The following is a 23,834-nucleotide window of genomic DNA, read 5'->3' as shown; positions in this document are numbered from 1 at the left end:
TTTACATTTCTATTAGTGATATTAGCAGCATTTCTTTGTTCTTATCTATATGATTCTCTTTTGTTTCTGCTCTGAGAGTAGGAATTTTTAATGTTTTTGTTAATTGCTATATTGGGTATTTAATAAATTTGTTGAATAGTTAATATATGTGTCTGTATATAGTATTTATTAACGAAAGTGGGCAACATTTCTGTTTTACAGTAGCATACTATATAGGTCATTCAATAGAAATATAATTTATAATTTTAAATAATTAAATATAAACTGAGTTCATGGTTGAGTTATGTGCAGGCAAAAATGTTTCTTGGCTGGTATAAATTCTAACGTGAGGTACTTGATTCTTTTTCAGGTGTGCTTCCGAGTGTCTTGCTTCAATAGCTCATCATCAGGAGCTCTCTTCTGAGAGTGAGTTTTCTCAGTCTGTATGTTCCCATACTGATGATATGAGCAGGCTGACATATATGTCTGAACAGGAGAGTACCTGTCCACCCACAACTGCTGATAGTTGCCCAGAAGACCACAAGGTGGGTGGCACTTTGACTGATTCTTTTGTATGGCCTTGATTCCTTATGTGTTAGTAATGTTTAACTTCTGAAGTTTGGGCTGGGGAGGTGGCTCAGTGGTAGAGTGCTTGCCTTGCATGCATGAGGCCCTGGGTTCAGTTCCTCAGCACCACATAAGCAGAAAAAGCCGGAAGTGGTGCTGTAGGCTCAAGTGGTAGAGGGCTAGCCTTGAGCTGAAGAGCTGAGAGACAGTGCCCAGGCCAAGAGTTCAGGACCTACGACCGGACCCAAAAACAACAACAACAACAACAACAACAAAACTTCTGAAGTTCTGGCATATTTGCCTTCTGTATTACTGTTTACCTTTAAAAAGAATTAGTGTGCTGGGTGCATGTGACTCATACCTGTGGTTCAAAGGCAGCTGGGCAGAAAAATCCATGAGACTTTTATCTCTTAATAAACTACTCAGAAAAAGCTGGAAGTGGCTATGTGGTTCAAGTGGTAGAGTGTTAGCCTTGGGCACAAAGAAGCTCAGGGACAATGCCTAGGCCCTGAGTTCAAGCCCCAGGACAGCAAAAAAAAAAAAAAAAAAAAAGAGCATAGGTATATATGTGCATTAACTAGTTATTTCTGTTGTGTTAGTAAGTGTTAGAGGTAGTTTACTGAACTGATTTCAGAAACTGTCTGCTGGAAGACACACTAATGCATGTATGCTCTGGGGATTCAGAAGAAGTTTCCTGAAAATAGATTTCAGGGCAAGGTGAATTGATTCAACAAAAGTTTATGGGAGGAATGTCTTTGAAGCCTTATTTTGCAGACCTGTTTGGAATTCAGCAGGGAGGAAGATGTGGAATTGTGATTTGGGTACTGCATTAGATAAACTCAAAGAAGTTTAGAATGGCTTTAGTGAATCTTACATGTGGAGGAAGGGAAGTAAGGATAGAAAAGAGTGCAGGGTCTAATGATAGGGAATCTTAGATATAAAACTTGGGAGTTGAAGGGCTTTTATTTTTATTTATTTATTTATTTTGGGGTCCGGTTGTGGGGCCTGAACTCTGGGCCTAGGAGCTGTCCCTCAGCTCTTCAGCTCAAGGCTAGCACTTTACCACTTGAGCCACAGCGCCACTTCTGGCTTTTTTCTTTTTTTTGCTTATGTGGTGCTGAGGAATCGAACCCAGGGCCTCATGCATGCAAGGCAAGCGCTCTCCCACTGAGCCACCTTCCCAGCCCCTTAAAGGGCTTTTAATAAAAGCTGGACACTGACATGACCTGTTTTAATATTTTTAAAGTTTATTCCATGACTAGACATAGTAGCTTACATCTGTAATCCAGCTGTTTGGGAGGTGGAAAATGTGGGAGGATTGTAGTTTTAATTAAAAGAGTAAAAAATGAATATGGTGGTACTTGCTTGTAATCCCAGCTACTTGAGTAGTGTAGTAGTAGTATCAAAGTCCCAAGCTAGCCGAGGTCAAAAATGAGAGAACCTTATTTATTTATTTTTTTTTGTCGGTCGTGGGTCTTGAACTCTGGGCCTGGGCGCTGTCCCTCAGCTCTTCAGCTCAAGGCGAGCGCTCTACCACTTGAGCTACAGTGCCACTTCCGGTTTTCTGGTGATTTATTGGAGATAGGAGTCTCACGGTCTTTCCTGCCCGGGCTGGCTTTGAACCGCGATCCTCAGATCTCAGCCTCCTGAGTAGCTAGGATTACAGGCGTGAGCCACCAGCGCCCGGCGAGAGAACCTTATTAAAAAAAAAAAAACTAAAGCAAAAAAGAGCTAGGAGCATCGTAGAGTGTCTTATCTAGTCAGCACAGGGCCTTTAAGTTCAAATCCTAGTTTTGCCAATAAACACTCCAGTAGATATGTGATAGAGGTTAGAATGAGTTAAATTAGAACCAAGGAGATTTGATATGAGGCCATTATCATTAAGACAAGAGATAGTGTGAGCCGGTACTAAAGTGGTAGCTTTTTAGAAAATTAATTGATTAATTAATTATTTATATATGTTAATTATCTTTAAGTAGTTGTACAAATAAGTTCCCATTCTATAAAACAGTATGTAAGTACAAAGTATCTGACAACATTGTTACTCATCTCTCCTAACCCATCCCTTCTCTCACTAAAGTGGTAGCTTTAGTGGGAGGAGATGAAGAGATTGGAAATATTTATCCAAGAGAAGCTGGTATTTTCCTTGTATGGTCTGGTGTGAATGTAACAGTATTCAAGATGAGAGAGAGTGTGTGTGCATGTGTACTTAAACTAAGAGCCTGGGCACTGTCCATGAATGTTTTTGCTCAAAGTTAGTGTTCTATCACTTTGAACCATAGTTTCATTTCTGGCCTTTTTGGTGGTTAATTGGAGATAAGAGTATCATGGACCTGCCCTGGCTGACTTTTAACCGTTGATCCTCAGATCTCAGACTCCAGAGTAGCTAGGATTGCAGGTAGCAACTTCATATCCAGTTTTTTTTTTTTTGCCAGTTCTGGGGCTTGAACTCAGGGACACTGACCTTGAGTTTTTTGCTCAAGGCAAGCACTCTACCACTTGAGTCACGGCTTCACTTCTGGCTTTTCCTGTTTATGCATAACTGAGGAATCAAACCCAGGGCTTCGTGCATGCTAGGCGAGCACTCTACCACTAAGCCATGTTCCAAGCCCTTCATATCCAGTTTTAAAGAGTTGAATATGACTACTGTAGGTATGTTGAATATATCTCCACCAATCAGCTAAATACATACTGTACAGTTACTAAGTACATGATGTAGTGTTCAATATGGTATTCCATCCATTTCATTGGATGCCAATTTTTTTGGTGTTCCCAGTTATGTAGTCTATATATTCTTAGCCTACTGAGCTTAGTGATAGCCAGGCATGGTAGTACATATCTGTAGTCCCATCACTTAGGAGGATGAGGCAGGAGGACCATCCTGTCTCAACAACGAAAATAGCTGATCCAGAAAACTTTTCTTCTGTTACTTCTTCAGAACCTCCTTAAGAACCTTAAAACCTCCCTAAACCTATTTCTTCACCAACTAGACAGAATAATATGAGAAAGGTAGTGGTATTCACATAGTAATTCACCCTTGAAATACATATTACTTCTTAACAATAATTGACAATCTGATGTTTATCGGTAGTATTGTTTCTAAAACTTTGGTCCAAATTTTCTTTTCCAAGGTAAGTACTAGAAATAATCAATGAGAAGTAAATTCTTGTGCATTTTAGCTAGTTATCCTACAGAGCTATAGCTGCCACCTGTCAGGTAATACATTATAAAGGAATGAGAATATTAGCATTCACTAAGACTATTACTTCATACTTAAGAGAAAACTATACAAGTTTAGAAATTGGAAAATGCAAGCCAGATGTGATGGCTCATGCCTATAATCCCATGTACTTTGGAGTGTAGATCAAGAGGATCTTGATTTGAGGCCAGCCCAAGCAATAAGCTAGTGAGACCCCATCTCAGTCAGTGTGCATCTGTTCACTCCAGCCACATGGGAACTATGTAGGTGTAGCAGTCCAGATACATGAGAGGCCAGACGTAGGGAGATTATAGTCTGAGTCTGGTAAAAACAAGTGACTCCATAAAAAGTACAAAGCAGTAAAGTGCTGAGAGTGTGGCATAATTTGTAGAGCACTTGCTTAGCAAGTAACACCAAAAAGAAAAAAAAGTACAGACAGAATTAAGTATCTTCAAATCTTCAACACATATGACATAGATTAGACCCATAATGGGCAAGGGAAGACCTGGGAATGGCTTTGTGTTGACTCCAATTTGATTTCCATATTATTTGACAGCTTGCCACTGCCCTCATCCTTTGTTAAGTAATTTATGTTTTTTATTATAAAGTTTGCTGATGTAAAACTCTTAATTCACAGAAAAAAATAGGACTTTGCCTGTAATCCTAGCTACTCAGGTGGCTGAGATCTGAGGATCACAGTTCAAAGCCAGCTCAGCACGGCACAGAAGTCTGTGAGACTCATCTCTAATAAACTGCTCAGAAAACTGAAAGTGGCACTGTGGCTCAAGTGGTAGAGTGCTAGCCTGCAGCTGAAGAGCTGAGGGACACCGCCCAGGCCCAGAGTTCAAGCCCCAGGACTGACCAAAAAAAAAAAAAGACTTTACCCTGGTCCTTTGTATAAGCTTTTCTGATGTGACTGATGTATACTGCTTATTTATTTTCCCCTTTTTTTTGGTGCTGGTCCTAGGTCTTGACCTCAGGGCCTAGCTACTGTACCTGAGCTTTTTAGCTCAAGACTGGTGGTCTGTCACTTGATCCACAGCTCCAATTCTGAAGTTTTGGTGGTTAATTGGAAATAAGAGTGTCATGGACTTTCCTTCTTGAAAAAAGTTTCAAGCAGCATCATCAGAGCTCAGCCACTTGAGTAGCTTGGATTATAGGTATGAACATATAATTCTTTTTTTTGTTGGTTGTGGGGCTTGAACTCAGGGCCTGGGTGCTGTCACTGAGCTCTTGTACTCAAGGCTAGCACTTTACTAGTTTGAACCACAGCTCTACTTTCAGTTTTCTGGTGGTTAATTGGAGATGAGAGTTTCATGGACTTGGCTGCCTGGGTTGGCTTCAAACTGTCTCAGCCTCATGAGTAGCTAGGATTACAGGTGTGAGCCACCAGTGCCTGACTGTAATTCTTTTTTTTTTTTTTTTGTCGGTCATGGGGCTTGAACTCTGGGCTTGGACGCTGTCCTTGTGCTCTTCAGCTCAAGGCGAGGGCTCTACCGCTTGAGCCCCACAGCACCACTTCTGGTTTTCTAGTGGTTTATTGGAGATAAGAGTCTCACGAACTTTCCTTCCCGGGCTGGCTTTGAACTGGGATCCTCAGATCTCAGCCTCCTGAGTAGCTAGGATTACAGGCCTGAGCCACTGGCGCCCGGCTTGTAATTCTTTTTATAAAACATTGACTGTAGGCTGGGTGCCGGCAGCTCACGCCTGTAATCCTAGCTACTCAGGAGGCTGAGATCTGAGGATCTCGGTTTATAGCCAGCCAGGGCAGGAAAGTCTGCAAGACTCTTATCTCCAATAAATGACTCAGAAAACTGGAAGTGGTGCTGTGGCTCAAGTGGCAGAGCGCTTGCCTTGAGCTGAAGAGCTGAGGGATAGCACCCAAGCCCAGAGTTCAAGCCCCACGACTGACAAAAACAAAAAACATTGACTGTAGTTTTCTTAGGTAAGTCTGAATTTTATAGGTGTATATTTTAGTTACAGTTATATATTTAGTTATATATTTATATAAACCAACTTCTTTTAGAGGCAGGATGCATATATATATATCTCCTTATAGTACTTGAGATCATAGAAACATGGTTGAATTTATTATATTTAGTTTATATATCTGGGGATTATTTTTTACTTTTCTTTGTCATACTCAGAGTGATATCACCAGTGAATTGAGCAGCACAATTACGCAAGCCAATCTAACTCTATCGGAGGAACAGGCTATTGGAAATCTTAGAGAAAAAGTTCCATTTCATAACAGAAGAAAAGGAATATTATCATGTATTGCTCAAAGCAAGTTTGATTTGGAAAAAGGAACTGAAACCACTTCTTTGAGTAGCAGACCTGAGGATGGAGAATCTTATTTTATATCCAGTCAGGATTCTTCCTCGAAAAGTAGAGAGCCTGTGGGAACCAGTGAGGAAGGTTTGACACCAAACCCCAGTGAACTAGACCTGATCAGTCTGACTCTGCTGAGCAAAGCAGATGTGGGCCTTCAGGCCGGATCAGCCTCATCACATCTTTCTGGGTCAAGCCAGAAGACTACAGAAGAAGGTCAGAGGATAACTTCTAAAGACCCTTCAACTGCCAGCAGTGATACCAATGGCCAGATTCTTAATCAGAGCACTTTGGGAAACCAGCTCAACCTCCCTCCATGTCTTATGGGTCATGGCTCTGCTGTTGATATGCAAAACATGCCTGCTGTGCACCCTTCACTCTGGACCGGACATTCTGTGAGCACAGCTCCCTTGGCCCAGCAGTATTTGGGGACCTTCCCTTCAACTGCAAATGTTAACAGGCCTCCGTGCCATGCAGGTAGCACTTCAGTTTGTGGATTCTCTGGATATTCTTACCCTTCTGTTGCTGGAGAACATATGGCTATGGGGATATGTTTAGGACCAACTCTTGCTTCCGGATTGATGGGTCCCTCTTCCTTTTGTAACCCATGTTCTAATGCCTTACGTCAGAACCTGTTGAGTACAGCAAAACCTTTTTCAGTGCAATCTGTTGGTGCAAACTGTGGAATTGAACAGTGGAATTCAGGAACCATGCCAAGATTTGGTGAGTTTTTCTGAAGTTTTTCCTTTGCCCATATTTAGCATCCCCAAATACTTCTGTGTGTGCAGGAATCACTGAAGTAGGTTTAGAACAACACTAAGTGTATGTATGTGGGTGGAATGTGCTCCCCATACCTTTGTCTTCCTAGTTTTTCTTTTCCTCTTCACTGGATTTTTGTTATTCATCCAACTCTCAAGTACGCACTTTAGGGTTAGATCTCAGAATGAGTTACTCCATTGAAGTAGTGTGTGGGGCATGGTAGTGGGAAAAGATGGTGGTAGTATTAAGAATCCAAGTAGTAGTATACATCTAGAAAGTCAAAGCCTCTGTGGTTTCTTCTTTTATTTTTTTGGTTGTGAGGCTTGAACACTAGGCCAGGGCACTGTCTTTTAGCTCTTCAGCTCAAGGCTAGTGCTCTACCAGTTGAGCCACAGAATCACTTCTGGTTTTTTTGGCAGTTTATTAGAGATAAGAATCTCATGGATTGGGCTGGGATGTAGCTCAGTGGCAAAGCGCTTGCCTAGCAAGTGCAACGTCCTAGGTTTGATCCCCAGTACCAAAAAAGAAAAGACAAAAAAAAATACAGTTAAAAAAAAGAATCTCATGGATTTTCCTGTCTGGACTGGCTTTGAACTGTGGTCCTCAGATCTCAGCTTCCTGAGCAGCTAGGATTACAGGAGTGAGCCATCAACATCTGACTCTGTGGTTTCTTTTTTTTTTTTTTTTTTTTTTGGTCCGGTCGTGGGGCCTGAACTCTGGGCCTGGGCGCTGTCCCTCAGCTCTTCAGCTCAAGGCTAGCGCTCTACCACTTGAGCCACAGCGCCACTTCCGGCTTTTTTCTTTTTGCTTATGTGGTGCTGAGGAATCAAACCCAGGGCCTCATGTGTGCAAGGCAAGCACTCTACCACTGAGCCACCTTCTCAGCCCTGACTCTGTGGTTTCTTATGAGGTTAAGTAGTAGATTATAATTTGGGAGAGAAAAAGAGGTCAGGATTATCTGATGATAATAACATCGAAGAATTGATTATCTTGTAAAATAAAGATGTTGTTGACCCCCCCCCCCCCCCCGGCGCGCCCCACCCCCCCAGCTAGATAGAGCTTCAAAAAAATAGTTTCAGTTTCTGCTGAGACTCATACAAAATGAGGGATTCCTACACGTCAGAAGCATTAATACTATAGCTCTTATGTATAAGCAGCAGTCTTACATAATAATTTCCATATAACCAGTAGTGCTTTTAATCAAGTGTTTGATGTAATTTGCATTCTGACTTTTCTTACATAGGGAATGTCAGAGTGCCCGAGGAATTGAAGTTTCCTCATGCTTGCTGTGTTGGTATTGCTTCGCAGACCCATCTGAGTGTGCTTAATCCAACTGACCGCTGGCTACAAGTTAGCATCGGGGTTCTCAGTGTTAGTGTTAACGGTGAGAAGGTGAGCTCTGATGGTCTTTCTCATTAAACTTTACAGTGCATTGCAGTGGAGTGGGTAACTTCCCTTTCTCTCTACTGGTCTGGAAGTTTTCCACTCCCCGTTTACCCAATCCAACTATAATTTTATCTTCTTTCAGTCCCTTTCTTAGTTTTTAGTTTTGTATTTTCAATGTAAGAAGTGAAATGTGGATATTTTACATTTCCATCAGTTACTAATCATTGTATTTCATTGTCAGTTTTATAAAGTCATGTCAGTTTGCCTTTAGCAATAAATCACTGAATGTTCTGTTTATGACTTTGTTGGTTTTGCTAAATATGATTGAGTATTTATGAGAGAAAAAACTAAGCTACTGTTTCAACTTAGTCTTCATTTAGTAAAGGGAATCTTTTTGATAATTTATCTGATCATTGTCTTTAGAAATACTTGGAAATACAGTTTTAGCTTTAACTCATACAGATACACTCTTACTTGATCAATTACAGCTACTATCATTCTGGACTGTGAATATTCTTTCCTTAGGATAATGACTATTTGAATGCCAGTGAGTAGAGAGAGTGGGAAATAAGGTTAGTAGTTTCTGTTCTGACATGTCTTGGCTTTGTGACTGCTTCTTACCAGACAACATTTGTAGATGGTTTTACTCCCTTGTTTTTCTACCAGTAGCCTAAATAATATGGTAAAATAGGACTTTCTCAACTTTGCTTCTTGTTTTCATTATTTTGGATCATCAGGTTAGATGAAAATCCAGATTGTATCAAGGAAAGGGTTGTGGGTGGGAAGTAAGACTTTACAGGCTCCTAGGAGTCTGAATGGTGCAGTCTGTGGATGTACAGGAGGAGGATAGGTGGTTAGAGTCATATCATAGGAGTTCTGAAGGCTAGTCTGACACTTTCAGAAGCAGCTTAACTTCTCATCCCACTGCATTATGGAGATGTATAAAACATATCCTAGAAAGACTGTTGGGACTATGAAGTGCTCCATTTTCCATGCCCTTCTAATCCTTCCTTCCTGCCTGCCTGCCTGCCTGCCTGCCTGCCTGCCTGCCTGCCTGCCTGCCTGCTTGCCTGCCTGCTTGCCTGCCTGCTTGCCTTTCCTTTCCTTTCCTTTCCTTTCCTTTCCTTCCTTCCTTCCTTCCTTCCTTCCTTACTTCCTCCCTCCCTCCCTCCCTCCCTCCCTCCCTCAAATTTACATTAGCCTAGACAGACAAGTCATGGTAATTATAAACCATCTAGGGTTGCTTGGACTTTGGAATATACTATGACCTTATATCTTCTAGCCATGAGTTTGACAAATGGTGTGCTTTTACACCATAAAAAGTTACAAGTCTGCTTTTTGATGATATGATGGGTACTCCCCTTGCTATGATACCACAACATGTTTTGTTCTGGACCTCTGCTGTTTCATCAACACCTAGTTAGTATTATATATTATATTTGGATTCATACATTCTTTCATATGAATTAGCACAAAGCATAATTCTGAGATGAAATTTGACATTTATTAAACTTTTTCTACCAAGTGTGTCCTATCTTCCTTCCTTTCTTCTTTTTTGGGGGGGTTATGGGCTTGAACTTGGAGCCTGGGTGTTACCTGAGTCTTTTTGCCCAAGGATAGTGCTCTAACACAGAGCTAGAGCTCCACTTACAATTTTTAGGTGGCAGTTTTTTCCTGCCCAGTCTGGTTTTGAACTGACATCCTCCGATCTCAGCCTCCTGAGTAGCTATGATTATAGGTGTGAGCCACCAGATCTGGACAGTACTTCCTTTTTTAGAGAAATGTGTAGAGAAATATGTTTGCTTCAAAATAGACTACCAAGTCTCAGTCCTTCTGCATTAAATTCAATTAGAGACATTTTGACTAATTGTACTGTTCTGATAATGAGTTACAAGATGGGATGTTTTTGAGCAGCTGATGTTTAGATTTTGTAATTGGAGTGATTAGGGAGAGGACTTAAATTAGGTGAATCTTCTTGATTTTTAAGATAAAGCCATTTCTTGACAGATCATGTGGCTTTTTTTTTTTTTAAGGTGGATCTTTCTACATACCCTTGTTTAGTTTTCAAGAATAAAGTCATTATAAGACCTCATGTTACAGAAGAGATAAAAGTACTTTTTATACCATCCAATCCTGGGATTTTCAGATGTATATTCAGCGTCACATCTTGGCCATTCTCAGCAGATACTGAAACAATAGTACAAGCAGAAGCTTTGGGAAGCAGAGTCATCCTCACAGCGATTGCCGAGGCCCCTGCTATTGAGGTAACTTGATTGCTGTGAGCATATTGTTGGAGGCTGTTTAACATTTGGCAAAATGTATTTGTGGGAAAATGTGTCACTAAGTTTCAAGCTAAGCAATTATTCCAAAATTCTTATTCTGTAATTCTTACTCCAAAATTATTAGTTTTTTTCAGAAATATAAATATAGTGACTAAGATTTTTATCTTAATAGGTATAACATTAAAATCTTTCTGATAATTCTTTTTTTTTTTCTTTTGGTCGGTCGTGGGGCTTGAACTCTGGGCCTGAGCGCTGTCCCTCAGCTCTTCAGCTCAAGGCAAGTGCTCTGCAGCTTGAGCTACAGTGTCACTTCCGGTTTTCTGGTGGCATGAGCCACCCATGCCCGACACAGTCACTTCTCTCTCTCTCTCTTTTTTTTTTTTGTCAGTCCTGGGCCTTGAACTCAGGGCCTGGGTGCTGTCTTTGAGCATTTTTGCTCAAGACTAGCACTCTACCTCTTGAGCCACAATGCCACTTCCGTTTTTTTTCTGTTTAATGTGGTACTGAGGAATGGAACCTAGGGATTCATGCCTGTTAAGCAAGCACTCTTACCACTGATCTACATTTCCAGTCCCTAATTCTTATTCTTCATAAAGTCATCCATTTTCTGACAGTCCCTCTCCACTTATTAATTACTTACCTACTTAACTATTTACTTATTTATTTCTGGTGCTGGACTTGGGGTTTGAACTCGGCCTGAGCACTGTTTCTGAATGTCTTGCTCAACCCAGCATTCTACCACTTGAGCCACAGTTCCAGCTTTCTTTTGGTAGTTAATGGGAGATAAAAGTCTCTTGAACTTGTCTACCCAGGCTGGCTTTGAACTATGATCCTCATATCTCAGCCTCCTGAGTAGCTAGGATTACAGGTGTTAGCTGTCAGTGCCTGAGTATTTATTTATTTTTTGGCAGTACTAGAGCCTCTTCTCTCACTCAGCTTTTTTCACTGGTGCTGGAAGTCTACCATTTGCCTCCAGTTTTGGCTTTTTGCTGGTTAAAGGTAATAGTCTCTCAAATTTTTCTGCCTGGGCTGGCTTCAAACCTCAATCCTCAGATCTCAGTCTGGTAAATAGCTAGCATTATAGGCATGACACACTGGTACTTGGCTGTTGTGGTTATTTTTGACATAAGGTCTCATTCTTTGCTGGTGCCTACATGGACTATGATCCTCTTATTCGTGCTTTGGGCAGTAGCTTGGATTACAGATGTACACCATCATGCCTAGCCTTTTCTATTTAGATGGGGTTTTGGAACTTTTTCCTTCATTGGCCTCAAATCATGGTCCTCCTGGGTCTCTCCTTCCTGTATTCAGGATGACAGGTGTGAGCCTCTGGTGCTTGGCCTCTCCCCTGAGTCCAGTACTGGGGTTTGAATTCAAAACCTCTTGCTTGTTAGGGATTATTCTATTTGGGCCATGCCTCCATTGTCTGAAAGTGAAAGAAATTTTATTTAGCACAATGATTGTTAGCTGTGGCTGCATATTAAAAGAACATTGGCGGGGGGAGGGGGGGTGCTGGGAATGTGGCTTAGTGGTAGAATGCTTGCCTAGCATGTATGAAGCCCTGGGTTTGATTCCTCAGTACCACATAAGCACAGATGCTGTGGCTCAAGTGGCAGAGTACTAGCTTTGAGCACTGAGAGGCTCAGGAACAGTGCCCAGGCCCTGAGTTCAAGCCCCAGGACTGACAAAAAAATTTAAAAAAATAAAATAACACTGGGACTTTCTCATATCTGAGTTCCATCCATATTTGAGTGGGGCAGGGATTATATATGAATATCAGCATTTTTTTAGTCTTCCCAAATGATTACAAATTATAGCCCTAGTTACCAATTACTGCTTTATGGGAGATACCTTAATTGACACAAAGTGACCTCAGAATTAATACAGTGAACAACATGGAGGAATGGAGGGAGAATTGGGGAGGGTACAAAATAGGAAAGGCAGAGTAGCTCTTTATAGTCATTAGAAGTAAAATAGCTATTTTGACAATAGTGTTCCTAAAAATACTGACATCTCTTCTTTAGATAGTATATCTAAATTCACATTATAGGTTACATTGTAACTTTAATTGAGCAAGAGGCCATCTTAACTGATCAAAACTGTTTAAAATGTAATAAAAATACATATACATTTTGTTGACTCTTAAGGAAATTTGCTCTTACACAAATGCCTGAAACATTTCTAACTTTGTATTCCTTTTTAACATTTTTTATTGTAAAGATACATGAGTAAGGTAATGAATTTCCTATTGAGCATTCTTGTCATGGTAGGTTATTTGACCCTCTTCGTAGTTTCCCGAAATATAAATACTTTCAACTTAAAAAATAATGAATAAATTGATTTCTGATAGGTGAGTTGAAGTTAAAAATGTTATTGAACCACAATTAACTCCTGCTAAAAGTGAATTTGTCATCATTTTATTCAACAAAGCTATAGCTATGACTTACAGTTTAGAGCTGACTTGTGGGGCACGAAGGGCAGGCAGTCTCCTCAAGAGGACAACCAACCATTCAGGCTTTTTCCCATAGTATATTCCTCAGGGAAATACATGGTAACTCAGCAGTTTATTTACTAGGATATGAAGGAGAAAGTTGAGTTTGTAGATGTCCTCATGCTGTGTTCTCATGTACTTACAGACTTAAGAGTGATAGTTTTCCTTTTGCTTACATGCCATTTAGTGAACTTGATCATCAGTTCTGCTATGTATACCATACTCTAGATCAGGGATTTCAGCTTTAATTCTTTAACTCTTTAGGGAGAGGGAGCCTGTCTTAGGCAGTATTGGATGTGTAGCTCTTTTCCTAACTACCCATTAGATATGAGCAGTAGTCATTTCCCCTGTTACAACTAAAAATGTCTTTAGACACTATCACCCCCCCTACCCCATTGAGAACCACTGAGAGTGAGTGCTATTAATTTTCATCATGTCAATGCATTCCTGTATATGAGGCTTTTGAAACTGCCTTTAAGCAGCTTACTTTTTCATTTTTATAGAAGATGTGAAAATTTACAATTGTGAAGATAGAGATGTCACTATCTTCTATGTAAGTTATTGGTTGACCAATTAGGACTCACATAATGAATTTCCAATAGACTGAATTTGTTTGAGCTTTGAGTGTAATAAGCAGAGAAGTTTGGGAACCTCAGTGCTAGCCAGGTCCATGAAAGCCACCTTTGTGGAAGAGGACCTAGGACCCTGAAAGACTTACAGCATTTGACTAGGGAACATAAGTCACAGTTCAGGAATTTTATACAGAGATCCCATCCATAAAAATTCTTGGAGTAAATCTTCAAAGTATGTACGACAGATGTATTTAATGGTATAATGTATCTTTACTTTGCATAGATATTGCCAGTTGTACTTTATGTTTCCATAAGTAATAAATGAGATTCTTATAGCTGAAATTTGTTACTGTTACCTTTTTAATTTTGTGCTTAATTTAAGTTTGCTTATTTCAGTTTTTGAAGACTCATCTCAATTTAATTGATTCTTTTATTGATTGATTGATTGATTGATATTGGGGCTTGAACTTGGGGCCTAGGAGCTGTCCCTGAACTATTTTGGTCAAGGCTAGCACTGTACCACTTGAGCTACAGATCCACTTATAGCTTTTTTTTGACTGTTTAGTGGTGATAAGAGTCCCACAGATTGTCCTACTCAGGCTGACTTCAAACCCCAATCCTTAGACCTTAGCCTCCTGAGTAGCTAGGATTACAGGTGGTGCCACTGGCACTTGACTGGCTTGTTCTTGTGTTTCTGAGAGTCTGACATACAGTGTTAGGTAATTTATTTGACAGCTCTGATGATTTAATGTAGACACTCATAGCTATATATAGTTTTCTCTTACCACTGCTTTTTTTGTGTTCCAAAGGTTCTAGTAAATGGTATTTTCTTTTTCCTTTGGTTCTAGGAATTTTTGGGTTTCTTGTAGTTCTTTGGCGATTATTCACAAGTATGTTGTTTGAAGTTGAGGCAGAAAAGTTCGTGTGATGCTTATCTCCAATTAAAACACCAAAAGAGCCAGAGGTAAAACTATGGCTCAAGTGGTAGAGTGCTAGCCTTGAGCACAAAAAGTTCAGTAACAGCACTCAAGCCCTGCCAGGTCCAGCATACAGACACACAACAAAAATAATACAGATCTTCAGTTGGTTATTGGTAGCTCATGTCTGTGAAAACTTGTCTAAGCTTACCTAAAACTTACTTACAACAGTTCTATAGGTAACTTTAGCCAAGTTTATGTATTTAAGAGGTGGTAATATGTACATAAACTATGATATTTATTATCATATTGCCTTTGCTTTTTTATAAATAAATTCCTTTCTTTATACTTAGGTAGAAACAGAAAAGAAAGGTGTTCTAGATTTTGGTGATTTGACATACGGAGGCTGGAAGGTTCTCCCACTGAAAGTGATAAATAGGACGAATGCTGTGGTGCCTATCAGAATGATTATTAATGCTGTAAGTACAAACAAGCACTAAGAATCTGCATTTAGAGTTGATTTTGAATCTGCAGACACTACTAATTTTTTTTTGTTAATTTTCTACATAAAGTAAATTAATGTTATTAAAGGTTTTGTTGAGAAAGGTAAATGCAACCCTGATTTTACTGAGTCTGATGCTTCTATTTTAAAATAGAATGCCTTTGCATGGCGCTGCTTCACATTTTCAAAGGAACCTGTGCATGCTTCTCTGAAAGCTGCTCCTTACGCTGATGTGATTGCTCAGCTAGCGGCTCCATCCGTGGTCAGTCACATCATGCCAGCCAGTTTTGATGGACAGGTAGGCTGGGTGGATTGAAGAACTGGCTTAGAATTAAAGAAGTTTTCAAATTGCCTTTCTCCTGTTTATTTGGATCTTAATTTCATCATATACTTAAAAAATTGTTTTTCATTCTGTAGGACCCAGAATTTCTGATAGTTTGGGTGCTGTTCCATAGTCCAACGAAACCAGTAACTTCTTCAGGTACTATGTTTTTAGCTAAATAAACTACAAACTTAATGTTTTATTTCCTCTCTCAACTGTAAATATTTTGAGTAATTTATTAAGAATTTTATGTTGTTTGAAAAATTGAGCACATGGTATACTTTGGATTAAACCCGTTTAAGTATGGGTAATGAGAGCAAATGCCACAGTAAACTTATTGTGATATTTTGTCTCTTCCTCTCTCTCTCTACTCATTGCTATTCCTTTCAAAATCTTCTTGCCTTGGGATTGGGAATATGGCTTATTGGTAAAATGCTTGCCTGGCATGCATGAGGCCCTGGGTTCAATTCCTCAGTACCACATAAACAGAAAAAGCCAGAAGTGGCGCTGTGGCTTAAGTGGTAGAAAGCTAGCCTTGAGCAAAAGAAGCTCAAGGCCCTGCGTTCAAGCCCCAGGACAGGCAAAAAAAAAAATTTTTTTTCTTGCCTAAATTTTCTTTTGGTCCCTTAAGGATGTTGTATGGAAATGTTGGGTGGGTTTAAATAACTGGCTTCTGGCCTAAAAGAACATATTTTTCTAGAGATTCTAGACTCAGCAGAAGAATTCTTGGCAAAAGTTGATATAGAAGTTGACAGCCCAAATCCTACACCAATTCTTATGAGTGTGAGTCTCCGAGCAAGAGCAGGCATAGCTAGAATTCATGCCCCCAAGGATTTACAGGTACTCTTAGCTCTTCTCTGCTGTTGTTTGGTGTTGAAGTTGATTTCAGTTGATTGAGTTTTTTAAGTGTATGTTTTGTCCTACCTATAGACTGTGCATTTGTTGGCCAGTGTGAATTCCTCAATGAAGCAGCATTTGCCTTTGAAAAATGCTGGGAATATCGAGGTTTGTTTAGATATCAAGGTAAGAATTTTTGTGGAAGGGAAATAGTCTGTCTTTTGTCCCTCACCATCTGAAGGCTGCCATTCCTACCCAGTTAAGATCCAGTGGGGATCAAACCAGACAATTTCTATGAAGTCAAGCATGCTGGCATATCCCTATTATCTCAGTGTTTGGAAGGCTGAGGCAGGAGGATCTTGAGTTGAAGGCTAGCCTGGGCTACATAGCACATTCATGGCTAGCCTGTATTTTTTCTTTTTTCTGTCTCACAAAAAAGGGACTGTCGGTGTAGCTTAGAATTTCCACAAGTGTTGTAAAACCTTGGTGTTAACATAGCATGAAATATATGCTGTGATGCTTTAATGTTGAAGTCTAATGCTTTCAGTATAAGAGCCTCGTTTTAAATTAGTTGTTGGAATGTTTCTGTGTCATATGTGGTTAGAGAGAATTGGAGAAGAGTGGTCCACATGGATAGATTGTTACTAAGATCCCTAGGTGGTAAGAGGTGCTGGTGACCAAGAATTGGAGATTGGATGGGAATAGGAAAGAAGAATAAATATCCTTTCAAAAGGGAGTACAATAAGTTGGGACAGTGATGACAAGGAGAAAGGAACTTATAAACCTTCCTAGCAAATAAGAAAGGCACCTAAGAAAAGAGAACCAGAGAAGTTGTATTTGTGTGAGTTAGCATTGAGTTGTGATTATGTAATTGTTTAGGTCCAAGAACAAGGAAGTCACTTTTCAGTGGATCCAGAGAATCTGTTTCTTAGACCTGGAGAAGAACATGAAGTGACAGTTTCATTTACACCAAAGGATCTCAAAGCCTGTGAGGAAAGGTAACCTGAAAATGTTTATAATGACAGGTCTTTACTCATCTCTGAGAAGAGCCATTTATACAATATAAATGTAAAAATTTAACTTTATCTAATATATCATGGAGCTTGGTTATTGTCAGGTTTTCTTTTTTCTTTTTTGCTAAAAGTTTTTAAGTAGCTGAAAAGAAATTAAGAAATCAGTATTTTCAAATGTATTCTGACAGAAGTAAAATAATAGGATGTTCGTTAGCTTTATTTGCTTTCTCCCAAGAACTCCTTCTTTAGTCTTGTTATTTTAGTTTAAGGATTGGCTTTCCCTTCTCCAGGTCTTTGACTTTATATACCTGAATAATAAGCAAATATTAACTTCTAGTAAGAAAACTATTGTTTCTGTGTGAACTCTAATCTGTAAACCAACCTGAGACGACACCTTTGAGGCACCATTGCTTACTCCCAGCTTAGATCCAGAATGACTGCATCTGTTTAGTCTGCTATTGGAACCCTGCATGCAGAAGAGTCCGGCATGTATCTGGAATGTTTAACCTCCATTCAGGGCTAACTTCTTTTTTTTTTTTTCTTGGGGCTTGAACTCAGGACCTGAGCACTGTCCCTGAGCCTCTCTATGCTCAAGGCTAGCCCTTTACCACTTGAGCCACAGCGCCACTTCTGGCCTTTTCTGTGGTATCCGGGAATTGAACCCAGGGTTTCATGCATGCTAGACAAGCACTCTTACCACTAAGCTACATTCCCAGCCCAGGGCTAACTTCTTCTTCCTAAATTCCTCATAATTATTTTCCCCAGAGTACTGTGATTTTCTCATGCCCTACCATGTAGATGTTATTGTGATTTTTTTCCCCCAGTGTGTATTTTTCCCTGAAATAGTACTATCATTGTATTTTCGGCACCAAGCTCACTCTTTTTTTTTTTTTTTAATTGTAAAGATACTATACAGAGGGTTACAGTTACATGAGTGAGGTAATGAGTACACTTCCTCTTGAACATTGTTACCCCCTCCATTGTTTTCCCCCTACCATCCCCTCCCTCCCTCCCTTCCCCGAGGTTCTTTTTTTTTTTTATTGTGATTAAGTGATTACATAATTTCCAGAATTTCACAGTATTGTGGAATAATGATGCTCATTTAAAGTCACAAGTTCATTCTAACTTTCCTGGAGCAAATTGTCTATCACAGTCTGTAACATATAATGGTGTTCACACGTTATACACCATATAGGTGATCAGCAGCGTGGGGGGGATATTTAGTAGTGGTTCAACCAGATGAGTGGGAGTTCTTTGTTTCTTAAGTCCTGTTAGTTTTGTCGTATCACCTAACATTTTGGATTTAGCATCCACTTATCAGGGAGACCATGTACCATTTGTCTCTTTGTTCTTGGCTTACCTCGCTCAACATGATTCCTTCTACCAAGCTCACTCTCTTTAGGACAAAGGGAGTCCAGAGGAAATATTTGCTAAAAGAATGAAATATATTGCCTTTGACTTGGACTTTTTTCTGTATTAGGATCTTGAAAATATTTGTGCAGCCATTTGGACCTCAGTATGAAGTACTGTTAAAGGGTGAAGTCATTTCTTCAGAAAGCACACCTTTGCCTGGACCCTGCTGTTCAGATATTCCATCAATTTTGTCCAACAAACAGTTTCTGACTTGGGGTGGTGTACCTCTTGGTAGAACACAGTAAGTGTGCCTTGCTCAGAATGCCAAGGTTTTGCTATCTAATTTCCTAATGTCATTTCCTTGGTGTTAATTATGTTTGTGTTACTGTTTTTTGTTGTTGTTTTTTTTTTTTTTAAGAATTGGGAGAGTAGTGGAGCCAGGTGGCTCAGTCCTATAATCCTAACTATGTGGTAGGCAGAGATTGGAGAGATTGAGTTTCCAGGAACATTAAAAGTTCAAGACCAGCTTGAACATATCAAAAGGTTAAGATGGGATTGCTGGGTAATAGGGGAGCTCTATGTGGAGTCTTTTGAGGTACCTCCATACTACTTTCCAAAGTGGTTGAACAAGTTTACACTCCCACCAACAATGCAGTAAGGTTCCCTTCTGTCCACATCCCCTCCAGCATCTGTTATTATTAGAGGTCTTGATTATAGCCATTCTAACTGGGGTGAGGTGGTATCTCAATGTTGTTTTGATTTGTACTTTTGGGCATTTACCCAAATGATCACAAACAAGACCATACTAAAGCTACCAGCACAACTATGTTTGTTGCAGCATTATTTACCATAGCTAAGATATGGAACCAATCCAGATGTCCTCAGTAGATGAATGGATCAAGAAAATGTGTTATATATACACAATGGAATTCTATGCCTCCATCAGAAAGAATGACATTGCCCCATTTGTTAGGAAATGGAAAGACTTGGAAAAAATTATATTAAGTGAAGTAAGCCAGGCCCAAAGAAATGTAGGTTCCATGGTTTCCTTTTTTTGCAATAACTAGTATATGTCTGAGACAAGCAGAAAAGGTCTATACACAATGGAATTCTATGCCTCCATCAGAAAGAATGACATTGCCCCATTTGTTAGGAAATGGAAAGACTTGGAAAAAATTATATTAAGTGAAGTAAGCCATGCCCAAAGAAATGTAGGTTCCATGGTTTCCTTTTTTTGCAATAACTAGTATATGTCTGAGACAAGCAGAAAAGGTCAGGTAAGTTGATATTAGGTGAAATGAACCCCAAGATAAGTATTCAAATTTTTTTTTCATACGATTGTTTCTAACATATTTATAAGATGATTTCTTTGTTGCTTTGTATGTCCCTCCCCCATGGTATAACCCGTATTTGATGTTGGTATAATTTATGGAGGGGAAAGGCAAAAACAAATCATTTAACTAGGGATACAGGTGGACCCATTGCAACAGTGAGATGTACAAGTCGTTATGTCAAAAAACGAACTTTACAACATTTGCTGGGGAAGGGGGGTGGGGGGGGGAAATGGGAAGAGGAAACAAAGCAGGAGACAACAATGCTTGATAAGCAATGTACTCATTATCTTGCCCATGTAATTGTAACCCCTCTATACTGTATTTTCACATAAAAAAAAAAAAAGGTTAAGATGGTAGTACTAAACAAAATGACTTCCGTGAGGAAGTGAGATGTAGTGATTTGGAAAGATGGCACCTGAGAGTCTGTATTTGCACTCCTTATTACCATATATGTTTGGCCCTACTACTGCCAATTCTGCCTGGCAGTGTAAAAAATCTGTACTGTCAATGCCATCAATCACAGTTACTGTATGAACAAATAAATACATTTCTTCCAACGTAAGGCTTTTGGGAGCCATATTTTCCAGAGATCCTTTGAAAGATAAATCTATACAATAAAATCAATATTAAAGAAAACAAAAATAGCATTTATGATATTGCAGTTCCTATCACCTGTCTGCATTTTTTAAGGTGCTTCTGTATGGTCTGATGCCCAAAGATGGTGTAGCAAGAGCTCTTATTTGGGCTTTGCCAATTCTGTGTGATAACATAAAATAATTCAGGTTAGTTAGAAGAATGAATGGGTTCTATGTTTTTTTAAACAGCTCTCTCTCAGTAAACAATTTTCTTGGCTAAGGTCTTGAACAATATGAGTATCTTTGAGTATGAGGTAATGATTCCTCTATAGTAGCTCCTGTGTTATTGAATATATGTTTCTTGTGCTTTTGTACCCAGTTAAGATAGAAGCAAGATTGAAGCAGTCAATAGGCAAGGATAAATGAGCCATATGCCTGTCTAGAAGATGCTTCCAGTTCTCTATCAATTGAGCCTGAACTGTGCCTCGATGACAAAAATCTCAAAACTAAATATGCAAATGGTTGATTCAAAGCCTTTAAGTTAGTTCTATGCTGTGGAAGGTGACTAAAATAATTTAATTGTTAGATATAAACATAAAAGCTAAAAAGAAAAGAGAAATTGCTTAACAGCTCTAGCCTACAGCAAAACAAAACTAAAACAAAAACAAAAAAAAAAACCCCAAAACCCAGCTGGGCACCAGTGGCTCACGCCTATAATCCTAGCTACTCAGGAGGCTGAGATCTGAGGATCTCGGTTCAAAGTCAGCTGGGGCATGAAAGTCAGTGAGACTCTTATCTCCAATAAACCACAAGAAAATCAGAAGTGGCTCTGTGGCTCACAGTAGTAGAGTGCTTGCCTTGAGCTGAAGAGCTGAGGGACAGCACCCAGGCCCAGAGATCAGGCCCCACAACTGGAACAACAACAAAAAAAGAAACTTCGAGGGCAGTGCCCAGACCTTGAGTTCAAGCCCCAAGACTGGCACCAAAAAATATAATTAAATGAAAATAAAAATAAAAAGACATTAGTTAGGTTGAACACAGAGCAGAGCCTGAGCAGACTATCAGAATTTCAGCCACTCTTTCTTTGTGGGAAGTCCTCAGGCTACCTTTCTTTACTTCACTCTTCATGGGGAGTTCTTGGTATATCTTGTAATCAAACAGGTATATGAGTATGTCCCATGGTGGTGCAGGGAACTGGCCGATAATCCTGAAGTGGCCCTTATAAGAGTTGGCAGGATAGTCTTATGAGAACTGTGTGCAGCTGATGGTACTCAAAATGATTATGAAAATTGGCTTCCTGAAAGTTGCCATTCTAAAGCATTGAATTGGACAATAAAGATGCTGTTTGTATATATTTTGTGTTGCACTCAGATACATTATTACTTGCTTAGTTCTCCTTATTACTATCTTGATGTCCTGCTTAGAAAAGTAATTTTTCACACAACAGACAGCACATACTGCTATTCCATGTTTTCAAGCAGAGTTCATGATGAGGTAGGTATATTATCATACTATCTGCTTAGAAATGAAACTTTCTCTTCTCCGTGACATGTCCTAGGAGACAGTGTGTTCTGAGAGTATTCAGCAGAAGGGGCCTTCTACCATGATCTTATTAAGGCCTCCCACACAGCTAGGATAACAGGAATGACCACCATACCTGGCTTGTTGGTTTAGATGATGGAGTTTCACTAACTTTTTTTGCCCAGGCTGGCATCACTGCAGTCTTCCCGATCTCTACTTCCTGAGTCTCTGGCATTACAGGTGTATATCATCTAGCTCAGTCTTTCTCTGTCTCTGTCTCTATCTCTCTGTCTGTCTCATTCTGTCTCTCTTTTTGTGTGTGTGTGTGTCAGTCGTGGGGCTTGAACTCTGGGCATGGGCGCTGTCCCTCAGCCCTTCAGCTCAAGGGTAGCGCTCTACCACTTGAACCACAGTGCCACTTCCAGTTTTCTGGTGGGTTTTTGTTTTTGTTTTTGTTTTGGGGTCTGGTCATGGGGTCTGAACTCTGGGCCTGAGTGCTGTCCCTCAGCTCTTCAGCTCAAGGCTAGCGCTCTACCACTTGAGCCACAGTGCCACTTCTGGCTTTTTTCTTTTTGCTTATGTGGTGCTGAGGAATCGAACCCAGGGCCTCATGCATGCAAGGCAAGCGCTCTACCACTGAGCCACCTTCCCAGCCCCTCTGGTATTTTTTTTTAAGCCAGTCGTGGGGCTTGAACTCAGGGCCTGGGCACTGTCCCTGAGCCTCTCTGCTCAAGGCTAGCGCTCTACCACTTGAACCATAGCACCGCCTGTCTTTTTCTGTTTATGTGGTACTGAGGAATCAAACCCAGGGCTTCATGCATGCTAGGCAAGCACTCTACCACTAAGCCACATTGGAGATAAGAGTCTCACTACTGAGTGGGCTGTCTATGAACTGTGATTCCAGATCTCAGCCTGAGTAGCTAGGATTACAGGCATAAGCCATCAGCACCTGGCTTGTCTCTCTCTCTCTTTTACATAGACACACCATACATTCATACACATTCATAATTATAAATCTGCTTATAGACTTTGGCAGTTTAAAACTTTTTTGTTTGGTTCCTTTTAAAAATGATAAAGCAAGTTCTTCCTCCATGAACTTGATAGGTCTTTAGAACAATAGCCACATTTTGGTTGAGCCAGTGGCTCAGGCCATTAATCCTAGGTACTCAGGAGGCAGAGATTGGGAGGATTGTGATTTAAAGCCAGCCTGGCAAAATATTAGTGTGATATCCACCCCCAACTCCCCTCATGGACACATACTATCTCCATCTCAACAAAGCCAGGAGTATCCTCTGAGCAATTCAGGAAACTTATATAGGAAAATCAAAGCCCAAGTCAGTCCAGACAAAAAAACTTGACACTACCTGAAAAAATAATGAAAGCTAAAAGGACTTGGGACCCATGGCTCAAGTGTTAGAGAGCCTGTGTCACAAATTTAAGACCCTAAGTTTAAATTCCAGTATTTTAAAAGATAAGCAAACCCCAACATTTCTTTTAAAATTAAATGCTAAAAATGAAAGTCTTACCAAATGATATTGCTTTTTTTTTTTTTTTTCCCCAGTCATGGGGCTTGAACTCAAGGCCTGGACACTGTCCCTGAATGTCTTTTGTTCAAGGCTAGCACTCTACCACTTGAGCCATAGTGATACCTCTGGCTTCTTCTGTTTATGTGGTACTGAGGCATTGAACCCAGTGCTTCATGCATGCTAGGCAAGCACTCTACCACTAAGCCACATTCCCAGACCCAAATGGTATTTCTTTTAAGAATGTCTTCTTCAGTCAGCATACTTGTAGAAGCTTTTCCTAGGATTTCGGATAGCCAAAGGCCTTTCCTATAGCACAGGAGGGTGGATACGGCATAAACTAGCTTAAATGATTAACTGATGATATGCAC

At 40.0% G+C, this 23,834-nt stretch overlaps 1 protein-coding gene across 1 annotated transcript in view; it reads left to right on the top strand.

Annotated features, from left to right (window-relative positions):
- The window catches only part of Cep192 (centrosomal protein 192), a 153,271-nt gene that overhangs the window by 82,964 nt on the left and 46,473 nt on the right, over positions 1–23,834 (top strand). Inside the window, exons 28-38 of the mRNA XM_070028853.1 lie at positions 350–524; positions 5,893–6,799; positions 8,079–8,227; positions 10,255–10,485; positions 14,837–14,962; positions 15,140–15,283; positions 15,403–15,466; positions 16,008–16,147; positions 16,238–16,330; positions 17,024–17,142; positions 18,638–18,811. Coding sequence (XP_069884954.1) covers positions 350–524; positions 5,893–6,799; positions 8,079–8,227; positions 10,255–10,485; positions 14,837–14,962; positions 15,140–15,283; positions 15,403–15,466; positions 16,008–16,147; positions 16,238–16,330; positions 17,024–17,142; positions 18,638–18,811 — 2,322 coding nt within the window. The remainder of the gene's footprint in view (positions 1–349; positions 525–5,892; positions 6,800–8,078; positions 8,228–10,254; positions 10,486–14,836; positions 14,963–15,139; positions 15,284–15,402; positions 15,467–16,007; positions 16,148–16,237; positions 16,331–17,023; positions 17,143–18,637; positions 18,812–23,834) is intronic.

This window comes from Dipodomys merriami, unplaced genomic scaffold (genome assembly GCF_024711535.1).
Source record: "Dipodomys merriami isolate MVZ:Mamm:240054 unplaced genomic scaffold, mDipMer1.0.p SCAF_2, whole genome shotgun sequence".
NCBI lineage: Eukaryota > Metazoa > Chordata > Mammalia > Rodentia > Heteromyidae > Dipodomys > Dipodomys merriami.
The sequence above is the reverse complement of the archived record's forward strand: the minus strand, read 5'-3'. Positions and strand labels throughout refer to the sequence as shown.